General features: G+C 52.3%; 6 protein-coding genes across 6 annotated transcripts; 3 read left to right on the top strand and 3 right to left on the bottom strand.

Annotated features, from left to right (window-relative positions):
* Nucleotides 1-41: 41 nt before the first annotated feature.
* PUNSTDRAFT_102011 (uncharacterized protein) lies at nucleotides 42-1,507 on the bottom strand. The gene is made up of 6 exons (XM_007383240.1): nucleotides 1,312-1,507; nucleotides 1,246-1,258; nucleotides 1,028-1,190; nucleotides 506-974; nucleotides 416-446; nucleotides 42-357 (listed from the first exon to the last, which is right to left on the bottom strand). Exons 1-6 carry the CDS (start codon nucleotides 1,440-1,442, stop codon nucleotides 154-156), a joined length of 1,011 nt encoding a protein of 336 aa, XP_007383302.1. The 5' UTR covers nucleotides 1,443-1,507; the 3' UTR covers nucleotides 42-153.
* A 3,402-nt stretch (nucleotides 1,508-4,909) lies between these two features.
* PUNSTDRAFT_113306 (uncharacterized protein) lies at nucleotides 4,910-5,230 on the bottom strand (the record flags this gene model as incomplete). Its single annotated transcript, XM_007383241.1, has 2 exons — nucleotides 4,910-5,056; nucleotides 5,114-5,230. The coding sequence occupies 2 exons, from the start codon at nucleotides 5,228-5,230 to the stop codon at nucleotides 4,910-4,912; spliced, it is 264 nt and encodes an 87-aa protein (XP_007383303.1).
* An 864-nt stretch (nucleotides 5,231-6,094) lies between these two features.
* PUNSTDRAFT_52135 (endo-1,4-beta-xylanase A precursor) lies at nucleotides 6,095-8,757 on the top strand. The gene is made up of 14 exons (XM_007383242.1): nucleotides 6,095-6,229; nucleotides 6,286-6,416; nucleotides 6,481-6,621; nucleotides 6,682-6,693; nucleotides 6,745-6,782; nucleotides 6,840-6,881; nucleotides 6,937-7,102; nucleotides 7,160-7,242; nucleotides 7,296-7,386; nucleotides 7,438-7,566; nucleotides 7,677-7,917; nucleotides 7,978-8,266; nucleotides 8,330-8,548; nucleotides 8,600-8,757. Exons 3-13 carry the CDS (start codon nucleotides 6,540-6,542, stop codon nucleotides 8,381-8,383), a joined length of 1,227 nt encoding a protein of 408 aa, XP_007383304.1. The 5' UTR covers nucleotides 6,095-6,229; nucleotides 6,286-6,416; nucleotides 6,481-6,539; the 3' UTR covers nucleotides 8,384-8,548; nucleotides 8,600-8,757.
* Nucleotides 8,758-8,870: 113 nt separating this feature from the next.
* PUNSTDRAFT_143383 (endo-1,4-beta-xylanase C precursor) lies at nucleotides 8,871-10,755 on the top strand. Its single transcript, XM_007383243.1, has 8 exons — nucleotides 8,871-9,133; nucleotides 9,185-9,234; nucleotides 9,288-9,329; nucleotides 9,388-9,609; nucleotides 9,663-9,791; nucleotides 9,850-9,940; nucleotides 9,994-10,523; nucleotides 10,580-10,755. Exons 1-8 carry the CDS (start codon nucleotides 9,055-9,057, stop codon nucleotides 10,631-10,633), a joined length of 1,197 nt encoding a protein of 398 aa, XP_007383305.1. The 5' UTR covers nucleotides 8,871-9,054; the 3' UTR covers nucleotides 10,634-10,755.
* A 470-nt stretch (nucleotides 10,756-11,225) lies between these two features.
* Nucleotides 11,226-13,571, top strand: PUNSTDRAFT_44215 (uncharacterized protein; the record flags this gene model as incomplete). Its single annotated transcript, XM_007383244.1, has 8 exons — nucleotides 11,226-11,436; nucleotides 11,533-11,576; nucleotides 11,772-11,936; nucleotides 11,996-12,346; nucleotides 12,400-12,519; nucleotides 12,571-12,748; nucleotides 12,897-13,475; nucleotides 13,525-13,571. 8 exons carry the CDS (start codon nucleotides 11,226-11,228, stop codon nucleotides 13,569-13,571), a joined length of 1,695 nt encoding a protein of 564 aa, XP_007383306.1.
* Nucleotides 13,572-14,196: 625 nt separating this feature from the next.
* On the bottom strand, nucleotides 14,197-14,514 carry PUNSTDRAFT_66701 (uncharacterized protein; the record flags this gene model as incomplete). Its single annotated transcript, XM_007383245.1, has 1 exon — nucleotides 14,197-14,514. One exon carries the CDS (start codon nucleotides 14,512-14,514, stop codon nucleotides 14,197-14,199), a length of 318 nt encoding a protein of 105 aa, XP_007383307.1.
* Nucleotides 14,515-14,814: the final 300 nt, after the last annotated feature.

Raw genomic sequence — 14,814 nt, forward strand, 5'->3', positions numbered from 1 at the left:
GACATTCTCACGCCCCGACTTGTGGTCACTCAATAGGCCTGGTAAGCTGGATATATGAGTAGTACTGTAGTACAGTACGCGGAAAGCGCCGTCCGCAGACATAACGGTGAAAACAGGAGTGATAATCCTGGGTCGCTGCTACCCTCCTCGTCGCTAAGTACTACTATCCTCCGGTGTTCCCGGCACATCGAGCAGGGATCCCGGCGAAGCCATTGACGGAAGCACAGTCTCGTTCACCGCAGCAAGTGGCTCTACCAGCGGCTCCTCCGCTGGCGGAAGTTGGTGTAAGGCCGTGGCTTTCCAGCCGCTACGGAATGATGCCACGGCAGCGATGAGACCGAACACAGCCGACCACGTCTATGGTAACGCAGCTTGTCAGCACGAATTGGCGAGCGACTGGGCTCCAGCAGCGTACCTCATTCTGATATAGGCCTCCCTCGAGAGACCTAGACACAATTACGGTGGTAAGCTATGCCATCCAGGAGGAAGAGAGAGCATAACGCACCAATGAATCGTCAGAGGAAGGTACCCAAGGTTCACCACTAGCTCATTCCAGTACGCATCCCACCGTTGTCGTACCTCGGTGCGTTCGGCTGCCCCCATTCCCGCCTTTCCCTTCGCCTTGCCCAGAGTACGCTCCTTCGCCAACAAAAGTTGCCTGTCCTCCCTCAAATGGGCGAATTGGAGCATCACGTACAACGCCCAGAAACGACACGACCATAGGCTCAACCTGTTCACGTCCAGCTTCATTGTGCGTCTGGCGGACTTCGACCTCAGCAGCCAGAGCGGGAGAATAGAAGACAGCGCAGGTATAGTGGTAGGAATGATGGAGTGAGAGGCGAGATAGGATATGTGCTCCAGAGGATAATAAGCGAGCATACTCCACCCTTGTAAGCGCTCGATGGTGAGGAGCTTGCGAGTCGGGGGTGGGTTTCGTTCGAGAGATATCAGCCATTGGAAGATAGGAAGGAGGCCTGGAAACCGACTTCAATTCGGATCCAAGAGAATAAGTGCGAAGCTTTCATACCCCAGATTCTCCACAGCGTCCTTGCATCTCCGATGATGCTTGCAAGCTTGTTCAAGCCAGGCGCGTGAGCGCTCTGCGGCGCCTTCCGCAATCCGACGCGATGTTGGAATCTGGCACGTATCTCAAGCAGGGGCACCAAAAGCTTGACCGCGTATTGGATGACCTGGAGTTGACCCTCGCCTCAGCTCTGACGTTCGCGGGACTGGCAGAGGGCGCACCATGAATAGTTTACTTTACTGCCGGTCAGATGAAGCAAGCAGGGATTGTTTCGGAGAAGCACTCACTCGCTACCGCTCCATGTACTCAAATACCGAACCAGATGATCCAGTGTCTCTGAAGGCGGCACTATCGCAAAGCAGCCTAGTACCGAGTCGCTCAGATTCGATGGATTGATCGCCTTTGACGTGCGAGGCATGACGTGAAGTTGGTACAGCACGATGATCCCGAAATCGGGTGTTTCTTTTTGAGAGAACAAGTCAGAGGGTGGGGACGAGACCGTATGAAGGTTGTTACCGCGCTACAGGGTCGTAAGTAGCAAGCGCCGAAGCGCGTGATTTCCGGCGACCCCGGCTGCACTGAATCAGGCTCTGGTATTCTGGCCATGCTAGGACCTCTGTCAAGTTTGAAAAAGACAGAGAGTAGTTTCAGAAATGATAGATCCCCTGATTGTTCAGTGAACGGAGTTGTGAAACCTGTCCGTCCATTAGCCGTGCGAACTACGAGTAAGATATGGCGTTATGTATTGGCATTAGTGTTAACTTACACTCACCTGCCCCAGCGCTTGTTTCTTGACTGCGTTTACCTGGTCTCTCGAGCTTTCATCCTACCTTAGGCCTGTGCACCGCGTCGCTCAGAAAATGGCCAGACTCGGGGACCCTTCGTACAGCAATCTGCAGGACGTCAGATTGTGACAACGTCTGTCATCATCCACTCCCTTGCGGGCGTACAAAGCTTGCAAATCGCAGCTTCGCCGCTGGTCCCCCGATAAACTCAGTTGCTACGGTCCTGTCCCTGTTCTTCTAGATGGATGCTCTTATCGGGGATGTTGGTCGGGTGCTGCATCCGGAAGCAAACACAATCTCTAGTTGAATCGGCCCGTGCACGCAGCACGCATGCATCCTGCAGGAACACCGGAACAGACCCACGTCCTCTTTTTTTTCTTTTGTCATTACATATTGGCTCAACAATCACCGAGCCGCTCGGCGTATCAGAGACCGAAAAGGATCGGCATCAGTACCGCTTGAAGCCAACGACGCTGCGATCATTGCGACTTTGACGGCCCAAGGAGCCCTTGCGCGTCCGTCGGGGAAGGTTCACATGGACTTGTCCTAAGTATATATATAATGCCATTTGCGCTCCTGTCATCTACACCGTTTGCAACCCGCCGACATCCTCAACACCATGCGCTTCACTACCATCTTCGTCGCCGTCGCCGCTCTCGTCGCTGCTGCCTACGCAGCACCCGAGCCGGTTGCAAAACCAATATGCGCTATCTTCCCGTGCACTTGCATTGGTGAGCCCAGCTGCTGCTGCGCCTGAGGTATGTGTATACTGCACTGCCTTTTTCATGCATTTGACCGACACGACGCTCGTTGTTAACGTGGCCATTTGCTCGTGCGGCGAAGAAAAGGGTGTCTTGGGAGGACTGTCTTGGTGCCTGGGGGGAATGCGGATGGATGTACCAGACGGTCACGATTACTATACAGCTCCCAAAACTTCCGGTGACCAGCCCACGAAGCACTGCATGCAATGGAACTATATGAACCGACTATGTCAAGATTTTCTGAGTTCGCGAATGTGCCGGTGGAATGCGACCCGGCGATGCAGTGGGCTGACGCAATTCCGTGCAGAATTTGCTCACCACCGTATGAATCTTCGTATAAGATGCCAGCCCGCGCCTTGACGAGGGCGTCTCCCCAGCAGCATTCCTCGATGACAACGTCCCCTCTGCTCGCTTCTTACGTTCAAGTTGCGGCCAGCGACGTGGTTAGAAATACCATGTCTTCCTCTTGACACGCCGTCTCATGTTTGACCAGTACTGGCTGTCGTTTACAGAACATCCGACGATGACTCGCTCGTTGGTACTCCTTCGGCCTGATCCTGGATGCTGTAACTGCGACCTGCTGTTAAGTTGAGCTCTATCTGAGGCCCTCAATTTTGCCGCCGACAGTAACGGCTTTCGGGACACCGATCCAATTCCGCTCTATAATCGGCCAGCCCACCATACACCGGCGACAAGCGAGGCATCGGCGCTCCTGAATGGAAACCGGATCATGTGGAGTCTTCGGCAATCTGTGCTCTCGTGTACACCTGATAACGACTACCGCAGGGCTTATTGTGGTGTCGCTTGCAGGTGATCGCAGCAAGCTCAATCCAGGCATATTCACGCATGATTTGATTATGATGGTATCTACTACGCCACGCCGGACTCTATGGTCTCTCCATCTCCCGGGTCAACAACCTTGAACAATCAAAAATCTTCACCTAAACTACGGACTGACGGTCCGTCTCAGCTGGTCCATAGCACTATGTCATCCGGGTCACTTGATGCGATTGACTCATGGAGAAAAGTCGTGCCGTGGACGCATGATACTCCGTTCCAAGTGGATAGGATAGGCCAGCAGTATCCCTTCGGGTCGTCAGCTCGCGTTATGCAGAACCGGATCGATTGTATACTGACTGCTGGCGGCCCAGTCAAGACATCACAAGGGGTGCAGGTGCAATCTCTCAGTGGTTCTCCGTGGCTGCTTTAAGCGGCACTCACCAGAATCCATCAGAAGAGTACAGTTAGTCTCAGGATAGTATCACCTCCGTAGGCGACCTTGAGACTAACTGCGGCTCCGTCACCGTCGGGGGAGTTTGGAAGACTATATAACGACGCAGTTCTGAACATTTCAACCTCATCAGGAGCCAAACAACTTACTATGCGCTTGACTAACTTCGTCGGTGCTGTCGTATTCCTCGCTGCTGTCCTGGGCATTACGCACGCTGCCCCCGAGCCCGAGCCCGAGGCAGAGCCAGAAGCACACTGCGACATCTTCCCTTGCGTCTGTGCTGGGCAACCAGCTTGCTGTTGTGACTGAAAAGGTCAGCTTCCTGTCCTCAGGAATAGCGTCGAGATGATGACAATGTGCAGCGTGGTTAATGCTACCGAGGGTCACGCCGAACGTCGTGCACATACCGGATCAACAGTGAATAGAGTAATTGAGGGTTAGTAGGCGTGTCTACGCAATTGCGAGTATAATGCTTGTGTATTCGCACACGATGGGCTCGCAGTTATCGCATTCAGCATAGCTCAGAGCAGAGTGAAGCGTGTTGAGTCCCAAAACTCTCTGAAAAGACGACAGACACTGACGGTCAGTGACTCAAGGTTACTTTCGGTGGCCTCACTTCGAGAATTTATGTTTGCTTGCCACGTCAATTCCTTGAATCCGTTGCGCTCGCTGGCGTCAGAGGTGTATCAATTGGCAGCGCCGCTCTACCAGGCTACACTCCGCATGTGAACGGGCAATTCGAATCATGCGACGTCATGCAGATGCGATATTCATTTCGCATCAAATTCGCTCCCGCTCCATGTGCAACGGAGAATCGCAACCGCCTATAAAATACGCCGTTCAGATAGGCATCACGAACAATCCGGAGCCAGGTACGCTCGTGGGACGCCCATGGAAAGTGACGCACCCGTATTGGAAGCGGTGCCGCCATCACTGATGCGCGATCTACGAGCGCTCAGGTACTTTCGTCAAATGGTACTCGCGCTTATCGCGGCAAGGATGACAAGCAGCACTGGTTCGTGAAAGGAAGCACGCGTATAAATGCGAGCTGCAAGGCAAGGGAGATAGCAGGCCCATCGCACTCACCTTGCTCACCCGCAAAGCACGATCATACACACACCATGCGTTTCACGGTCGTCGTCGTCGCCCTTGCCACGCTCGCCACAATCGCCTTCGCAGCTCCCGAGCCTAAGCCTGCGCCTGTGCCGAAGTGCTTGATTGACCCGTGCCCTTGCATCGGGAAAGGCGGCTGCTGCTGCGCATAAGGTAAGCGATCCTACGATTTTGTTACAGCATTTGACTGCTTACGAACATGCAGCATCGCAAACATAGCCGATGGAGGGTTGCGAGGAACTACTGTCGGCGGCTTTGGAAGAGACAGCATGAGCGGAGCGTTTGATACTATTAGTACCTGTACTTCAGCCGCCATATGAATCTTCTTTCGCGTTCGAGCATTGCCGCAAAGCAAGCATGCACGAATGCTTTGAATGCTTCGGCTAAGCGATAGTGCTCAATCAACGTAAGGTCCAGAGGACGCGTGTCCGTAGTATTCTACTGAATGCGCCTGAACCGCCCGGAGAGTGTTCCTGACAGTCGTTTTATGAAGTTGGAGTCCACTGCGTTGACCCTCGGAGTCTGCGACGGTTGGAGGCAAGGCGCGCGTTGGAGGCTTGACACGGTCGTGTGATCGTGAGAAGGCCGCGCGGTCCCCATAAAATTGCAATTGCTCCCTTTACGCTTTCCTTCGAACAATCATGGGGACACAAAAGTTCGGGCTCGGTGCAAGCTTTCCGTTTCCTTGTCCGCGTTCCCGTCCCCTAGACTGACCCAAGGTGCAATCATGCGCTGGATCTCCTTCTTGTCTCGGGTTAGGTTCGTTTGACCGGCATTCATCGACTGGGAGGCATCGCTTCAGCTGATGCTCATGATTCGTCGAGAGATGCTGGGAGGATCTAGGTTGGGACGAGGTGGAACCTACATCTATTTTGCCGTATGTCTCTTCAGCGAACCTATATCCACATGCTTGTACTTCGATAGAACGATACGATCCATTCGTGGTCACTCAAGAAACTGTCCTGAGACATGCTTTCTTCGGTCCAGGCAAATCTGTGCAAACGTCACATACCCTCATCACAGACCGTACCGCCCTGGATAGTCATTCCCACCACAAAAATTCTTACCGTGAAGTCCGAGGTAGATCACTAGACGCCTACGGTCATAAGACCGGAACTCATGGTCATAGCTACCTCGACAAGGCGAATAGAGCGCGACATCGACTCTATGACCCGAACATTTCCCTTCCAGGACGACTCCGATAATCTGCCGATCTCATCCCCGTTGCATGAATCATGTTCCCCTCTTCAATCGCAGAATGCTATGAGTACATGGTGTTACATCCAACACGTCACTGCTCATGCCCTGGTCTAAAGTAGGTAGCAAAATGGGATTCTCGATCGCGCTAAAACTGACTAGTTGTATCCATAGGTCTTTCGCAATATTCCGTGGATCCGCATCTTCTTATGATGCGAGCTTCTTCCGGTAGTATGGGTGGGGTATCATGATTACGGAATTGCACCTTCGCCCGCTCGGAAGCTCGGCACCTGCAACTCACATGCGTAGGCCCTTTCGCGACTATACCCCGGAAGACCGCCACGTCGACTTACTAGAGTCGCTTTAAAGAGCGATCGGCGCATAGAGATCGGCATCGCGAGGGTCCCTCAATTCAGTTCAATTTAGTCATGCTGCAACTTGCTACCTCCTTCGGCGTGCTTCTGGCGTTCGTGTCATTCGCCGCGGCCCAGTCCGCTGTGTGGGGCCAATGTGTGTAGATCTAGTTACCTTTGTGCATGATGATTGTTGTTGATAACCGATATTTCACAGGCGGGGGGATAGGTTCGGCGCAGCTCTTCGTTCGGGACTGGCACTAATTGAATGTGATGTCAGGTTGGACCGGCGCTACTACCTGCGTTTCCGGAAGTGTGGTGAGCATCTCGCGAATGCCGCCAGAACCTCTAAACTAAGGGTATCGCTTCGTACAGTGCACCTACCAGAACGATTATTATAGCCAATGCCTTCCAAGTGTAAACCTCCACATGCTCCTTCTGGATGGAACATGGAGGCTAATCTCTCCTCTAGACTGCTTCCGCGACTTCGGTTGGGACGTCGACGACCAGCGGTACTACTTCTACGGTTGCGACTACATCAACCAGTAGTGCTCCGGCATCGACAGCGAATATCGGCCTTAATGTTGCCGCCAAAGCTGCCGGGAAACTTTACTTGGGCTCGGCCACCGATAATCCCGGTAAACGCACTCATTACGCCTATGTTACGTTGTCTGACACGCTGGTTTTACTTGCAGAACTCACCGACACAGCCTATGTGGCTATCCTGAGCGATAGCACGGAATTCGGCCAGATCACGCCAGGAAACAGCATGAAATGGGTTGGCGGCCGCAAGTTTTCATATTGACAAACTTCAAGCTAACGTACTCTCAGGATGCTACGGAGCCCTCCCAAGGCACGTTCTCCTTCGCCGGCGGAGATACTGTCGTCAACCTTGCCAAGGCGAATGGCCAGCTGGTCAGAGGTCAGTATCTTGTCCCGGTTTCCATCAGTAACGCTCTGACCATCAACACAGGGCACAACTGTGTCTGGCATAATCAGCTGCCCTCTTGGGTCAGCTCTGGTAATTTCAATGCGACTGCATTGGCGTCCATCGTCGAAACCCATTGCAGCACGATTGTCAGCCACTGGAAAGGGCAAATGTCAGTATCACACATTCGCTCCCATAGACGTCGCGCTGAACATTCGTTTGTAGCTGTGCGTGCTGTTCTCAGATCTAGTCCTGCATGATCTCTCTAAGTTACACTTCACTAGATTCGTGGGACGTGATCAACGAGCCCTTCAACGATGACGGTACCTGGCGCACGGACGTCTTCTACAACACCTTGAACACGACCTACGTTTCTATCGCCCTCAAAGCCGCTCGCGCTGCTGATCCTGCCGCTAAACTGTACATCAATGACTACAACATTGAAGGAAGCGGCGCTAAGGCCACAGCCATGCTGAACCTCGTCAAGCAGCTTCAGGCCGATGGTGTACCGATTGATGGCGTCGGGTTAGCCTGGAGTTGGACCTCACTTTCCACCCTCTAAAGCTGATCGTGACCCTCTCTCAGGTTTCAGGGTCACTTCATCGTCGGTGCCCTTCCGTCGACGATTCAGGCAAATCTGGAAGCGTTCACTGCTCTCGGCATCGAGGTGGCCATCACCGAGCTCGATATCCGCATGACCCTCCCCGCTACGGATGCCCTCCTTGCTCAACAGAAGAAAGATTATCAGACCGTCATCTCCGCCTGCAAAGCCGTCACGGGATGCATTGGGGTCACTATCTGGGATTACACTGACAAGTACAGCTGGGTGCCGTCGACGTTCTCCGGCCAAGGCGCCGCATGCCCTTGGGACGCAGTATGTTCACACAATATCGCTCTGTTGGACCATGAAAGAGCTGACTTCGGTATTACCGCGTAGAATCTCCTTCGCAAGCCCGCATATGATGGCATCGTGGCGGGATTCCAGTCCTGAACTTCACTTGCTTGCTAATGCGCAGCAAAACGATTCGTGAGGCCGTGTAACATACCAAATTAAATTCAGATATTTCTTGTCATGCTGGAGAAAAGAAAATGGAGAATATTCACTCACTCAAATCATGGTATGCATGTTTGTTGACGGCCCTGCCGAACTTCGTGGGTACATTCAAGCCATTGACTGGCTCCGCCTTATCTCACCAACCTCTCGCAGTGACTAGCACACGCCGGGTGGTTATTGCTTGGACCAGCGCAGGTAGAGACTATCGCCGCTTTTTGTACTAAGTATCCAGGGCTGAGGCCTCGAGCTCAACTTGAACATGCACCTCGGTGTCTATACTTTGAATTCGTTTCGGAAATAGAAACGTGGGGGACCAGCGGTCGGAGCCGAACACAGAGCACAAGCCGGCGCTTCTCCCATTACTTCCTCGTGACGCGGACTTCTTCCGGAGAAGGGGCATGGCCATGGTGACCACCGCTGACAGCGGTCCGTCGAGCTCCCCAGCTTGGTTCTTCTTCATTTAGGTACACGGGAGCACGCACATGTCGGGCGTTTTTGCGACATTCCTCCGTTGGCGCGTCGTTCCTACAACCACGGGCGCGTTATAAGGCGATGTTGCAAGGTGCTCTGCTGCTAAGGTCCCACCCGGTCATACGGCTTCGCTCAGGATGAGGTTCTCTGCGTCGTTCTCGGTGCTCTTCGCGTTTGTGTCGTACGCTGCTGCCCAGTCCGCAGAGTGGGGTCAATGTATGTCCATCCTACAGCATTCAGTCCTGCCCGAAGCTCACGATACGGCAGGTGGAGGTATCGGATGGACTGGTGCAACAACATGTGTTTCCGGCACAGTGGTAAGATTTTACGTTGACGGAGCGGCACGTTCTCAACCGACGCGGGCCTACAGTGCACCGAACTCAACTCTTATTACAGCCAATGCCTCCCCGGTGTAAGCCATCGCTGCGTGACTTATCTCTCGATACCCATCACTGACCTCATTTCGCCAGACCGCGACCACTGCTCCCAGCGGCGGATCATCAACCACCAGCGCTGCCAGCGCACCTTCTTCAACGGCGACTGTCGGCCTCGCGGTCGCTGCCAAAGCCGCCGGCAAAACCTACTTCGGCTCTGCTACCGACAATCCAGAGTTGACCGACACAGCCTACGTCACCATCCTGAACCAAACTTCCGAATTCATGCAGCTGACGCCTGGAAACAGTATGAAATGGGTGAGTTGGCATTCACACGATGTTGCTCGGATTTGAACGTGTTCCGGATATAGGATGCTACCGAGCCTGAACAAGGCGTCTTCGACTTCAGCGGCGGAGACCAAGTTGTCAACCTCGCGAAGGCCAATGGCCAACTCGTCCGCGGACACAATTGCGTCTGGTACAACCAACTCCCGTCTTGGGTGCGGAAATTTTGCGGGTTTTCCATTGGAGTTGGCGCTCACTGCTGGTCTTGCATAGGTCTCCGGCGGTAGCTTCACAGCAGCCGAGCTGACCTCCATCGTGCAGACGCACTGCAGCACCATCGTCAGTCACTGGGCAGGCGATATTTGTGAGCAAGCGTTTGTCATATCCATACGACCGTATCCTAACCATCTGGATCAGACTCGTGGGATGTCATCAACGAGCCCTTCAACGACGACGGCACCTGGCGCTCCGACGTCTTCTACAACACCCTCGGTACCGACTACGTCCCTCTCGCGCTCCAAGCTGCCCGCGCTGCGGACCCGAACGCGAAGCTGTACATCAATGACTACAACATCGAGGGCAGCGGCGCCAAGGCAACCGCGATGCTGAACCTCATCAAGTCGCTGCAGTCGCAGGGGGTGCCGATCGACGGCGTCGGGTTCCAATGCCACTTCATCGTCGGCGAGCTCCCGAGCACGCTGCAGACGAACATCGAGGCGTTCACCGCGCTCGGGATCGAGCTCGCGATCACCGAGCTCGATATCCGCATGACGCTGCCCGCGACGGACGCGCTGCTCGAGCAGCAGAAGCAGGACTACCAGACCGTCATCGGCGCGTGCAACGCCGTCGAGGGGTGCATCGGCGTCACGATATGGGATTACACGGACAAGTACTCCTGGGTGCCTTCGACGTTTTCGGGCCAGGGCGCGGCTTGCCCTTGGGACGAGGTGCGTATTCCTTGGTGCGGTTCGCTACGTTTGACGGATGCTGAGGTTGATGATAGAATTTCGTGCGCAAGCCCGCGTACGACGGTATCGTCGCTGGCTTCCAATCCTAGATGGGTCATGTTTTCATCTTGTGTTCTTCGTCTTACCGGCGAGTTCGTGTGTGAAATACCGGAATGTACTCTACATCCAGCTGTGGGATCGAGCGGAATCGAGATATCGGCTGAACACTCCGCCTAGAACAAGCCGAGAGCTGCTGAGCGTCCAGTCGCTGATCATGAGCCAGTGCATGTAAGAGGGATAAACGTATGGGAGACCTTAAAAATCCTACGAGAAACCTTCCCTTGCCCGCTGATATCACTTCTACACGGTGATCCGCGTTCATTGTGAGCAAGAAGATACAAACATATGAAGACCGATATGGTCGCGCTCAGATAACCACGTGCCGGCATGTGCCGAAGCTGATGCCGAAGCTGATGCCGGGCTGATCTGGCTGACATAGCTGCATGGACCATGGACACCAGGTTGAGCAAAGCGCTGCACCAAGGAGTCGCCAACAGAATTTTTGGATATCTTTGGCAACAATTAATTATGTGGCACATTGGTCTAGTGGGTCCATTACCTAATATAAGGCTTACCATGTATGTCGATATCAGAACGTGCACCCTGTTTTGCTCTACCATTCTGTGCGACAAACACACCGACATGCCTGATCCACCAGGACACCATCCAGCTGAGGAAGTCCAGGCTACTTTCACCTGTGGTGGCCAGGTCTGCCAGTGTTGCTTTGTACGGTTTCAGCCTGGCAAAACAACCTTTACTACTGTGCTCAGCTCTCGTTCATCGCGTTCTGGCGAAGCGTTCAGAATATGCTGTGTGGCCTGTACAGAGTATTATAGAATGAAGGCTGCTGCAAGTGAGTCCACATTGTGACAGGCATCCGTGTTATACACACAACATTGTCTTCAGCTTCCTCGTGGTCATCGTTGCATACAAGTGCTCCACTCTATAGCGAGGCTATTCATCAAGATGTCTCTGCAGCTCAGCGAGGGCAAGGTATGTTCTAAAGCTACCTCCCAGCCCTATACCAGTTGACTCTTCTCAGGAACAGCTCCTATTCAGCTAATTGGCACGGCGCATGGACTTTCTGGGCCCCAAGTTTCTTTGATCCCTCCACAAGTAGGCCGACGGAGTATCCACTCACTGCACCCTGTCAGTGCTGTCCTTCCTGCTGTCCCTCGGGTAGCACAGGTGACAGGCACACCTATTGGCTACACCCCAGCGCATGGTCAGCTTGGCTCTCAGCTTGCTATATACCAGTCTCATGCTAGCGGCTTGTCTGAAACATTCAACGCGTCTGTCTTGATGGGTCGAATTGTCTGTAGTGGGAGCAGCCAGAAGCTTGAGAACATTGGAGTATGCCAGCAACATTTCTATAAGACTTATCTAACTTTGATGAATCACGTCTCCCATAGGATATTGGCATCGGTGTCCCAGCAATCCCTGCACGTATTGGATTAGCAGAGCTCAAGCAATGCCTCTTTCACGCTCTTGCTCCTCGGTACAACAAGTGGTCGGAAAACTATCCTCTAGAACTTGATGCTATAAACGTTCACTACAAGAAGCAGATTACGCCCCTCCTCCCAATGTCTCCAGATATTAATATTGTCTGGCGATTCTTGGTGAAGAAAGGAGGGGGCAAGAATGCTGTTGAAAGCTTTCAGCCAGATACTGAGCTTCCTCTCTGGCTCGTCGTTGAAGAAGAGATGTATGATCGTATTATAGGTCATATCTCACAGACACAGTCTACTTCTGAGGCCAGCTATGTGAGTCACTCTTACATTGCATTTCTCTTCCAAGAACTTACCTCGCTCCTTAGGATGATCAGGCCCAAACAGAAAGACACAAAATGTCTGGCCGAATATCACCAACTTTGACATACATGAGTCCCTCCCAGGAGCCAATTCAGTCTCTCACAGACAGCTCGCGGGCGAAATCAGTAAGAGTCAGATTCTTGATACTATTGTCTATGCTGAGCGTACTCCTCTAGACTGAAAGAACACTGACCACCACTCGTTCGCCTCCTGGTTCACCTCCAGCTACACCTCCTCCATCCAAGCGGCTGATGACTGCAGAATTGTTCACCTCCCCGAGTCGTTATAAGGACAGACTTGATGCTGCATTGAGCGCTCAGATGCGTCTGGACCCTGTTCAGCTTCGTGACATATGTATGTGATTTCTCAGCTGCTATTTCTCTAATCGAATTAAGTCCTCTCTTAGTGGGCAGGAAGTTCTATCCATCTGTCAGCTTTTATCATCTTCCCAAGCTCTTGCTCAGCCAACTTCTCTCCCATCAAGATCATGTACCTATCACAGGCAATTCCATGCTCCTTCAATACTGCAAGGAGCTCGAGGGTACCTTGGTCGTCGACATTGCCAATCAGATCGGCGATGGGTCCTTCAAGACTGCACACAAAGCCGAGGTGTCTGTGAGGACTGGATCTCTTCCCCAGTTGCTTCATGGCACTGTCTGTGCCAAGCAGGTTTATGTGGTCTTGGATAAGAAGCAGAGACATCGTTTAGATGGGATGAAAGAATTGCGCGAGTGCTATGGCGAACTCAACAACCTTGCATGGGGTTCTGCCCTTCTTCACGATGTTTATGCCTTTATGGCCCGTGAGGAACAGAATCTTGGCCCTCTGCCCTGGGACTGTCCAAAGATGCAGTTCGTCGAGGCTATGCTTGCCATTTGTCAAGGCCCACAGGAGAAGATTTTCCTTATCAAACAGTGGATCCCGATTGAAGATGGCTTCTACAAGTACATTAACAACAATGTTCCTATTCCTGACACCTTTGCTGACGAGGACTTGAATACGCGCGCCGAGTTTTTGTCGTTTTCGCAGCACGTTCAATGGGTTAAGAGTGGTCAGAAAGTATTTGTCTCGGATCTACAAGGTATGTCCATCGGCGTGCATCTTGCTCAGACACTAATGGGTGCATCCAGGTGGTCGAGACCTCTTAACTGATCCACAGATCATGACACATCCGTAAGGCGTGAAGTAAATCCACCATCCTAAACCTGACCATGCATCTTTGCTAGGTCTATGGGTGATGTTTTTGGAGATGGAAACGTCCCATCAGGATTTCTCTGCTTCACCCAAAAGCATCGATGCAACAGGTACTGCTCATACTATAAACTGCCTATCCTTCCTATCAAGACTATTCATTGCGGTGCGGGCGTAGCCTCATCTTCAGGTCATCTTAGTGCAATGAGTGTCTCATTGGACGATTAGTTACACTTACCCTACTCTATATACCATTTGATGTACAAGGTCTTCAACAGACCTAAAAATGAATCAAGATGCTTCAACGCTCACATTGCTCTTGTCTGAGTATAATATGCAAACACGAGTTATCATTCTATGGGATACCTGTTGAAGATGTCCATGTATGTCTATAACATGGGGAGTAAACTAAACCATATCAGAGGAGGGGGCCAAAAGCTCCTGGAGGAGCTCATCGCCAGCAAAGGAATATATCGCCAGCCAATCCTCCCATGCATGTGTCTGCTGTGTATCTAAAACACGCTTCAGCTCTGGATTGTAGGTTGCCAGGGACTTGGCATCCTGGAACTGGTAGTCGTGCCATCTAAAAAGGGAGCCTGCAGTATACATTGTTAGGATCGCCGGATTGAACCTTGAGGGATAATAGTGTTGCAGTGGCGAACCACAGCGCTGGGGAAGAAGATGGTACCCCCTGGAGGAAATTCGACCAAGAGGCCAAGTTCCCATAAGCACATATGACCGCTGACCTCATGATCATAGTCACCAAGGCTGTGAACGGCACACTGGCCAGCAGCATAGTTTGCTGAGTCACGGTGGTCCTTGGTGACGACTGAGCTGCCAAGGTTGAAGGTAATCGCAGAAAATGTGCAGTCAGGAAAGGGTTCGTGCAGCTCAGGCTGGTTGTCCATAATCTTCTTCTTCACCAACATCTGAGAAAAATCCCATGACTATACAGCACTACATAGTCCAATATAGCATCCATAGTTCCATAGCAATGTCAATTTGTATGGTTGCTATGGAGCTGCCTGCAGTTGCTATAGAGGTACCTGCCAGTGCTATAAAGTGCTATGGGTGCTATAGATCACACTGCCATGACTAAATAGCACAGAGCCAATGCTATGGGCACTACAGACACTATGGCAATTTGGTAGTCATCATATGCTCAGTAAATGCCATGATTAATCAGACAAAAAACTAAAATGTTTGATTTTGAAAGAAAATATTTGGAT

The sequence above is a fragment of the Punctularia strigosozonata genome, assembly GCF_000264995.1.
Source record: "Punctularia strigosozonata HHB-11173 SS5 unplaced genomic scaffold PUNSTscaffold_5, whole genome shotgun sequence".
NCBI classification, from domain to species: domain Eukaryota; kingdom Fungi; phylum Basidiomycota; class Agaricomycetes; order Corticiales; family Punctulariaceae; genus Punctularia; species Punctularia strigosozonata.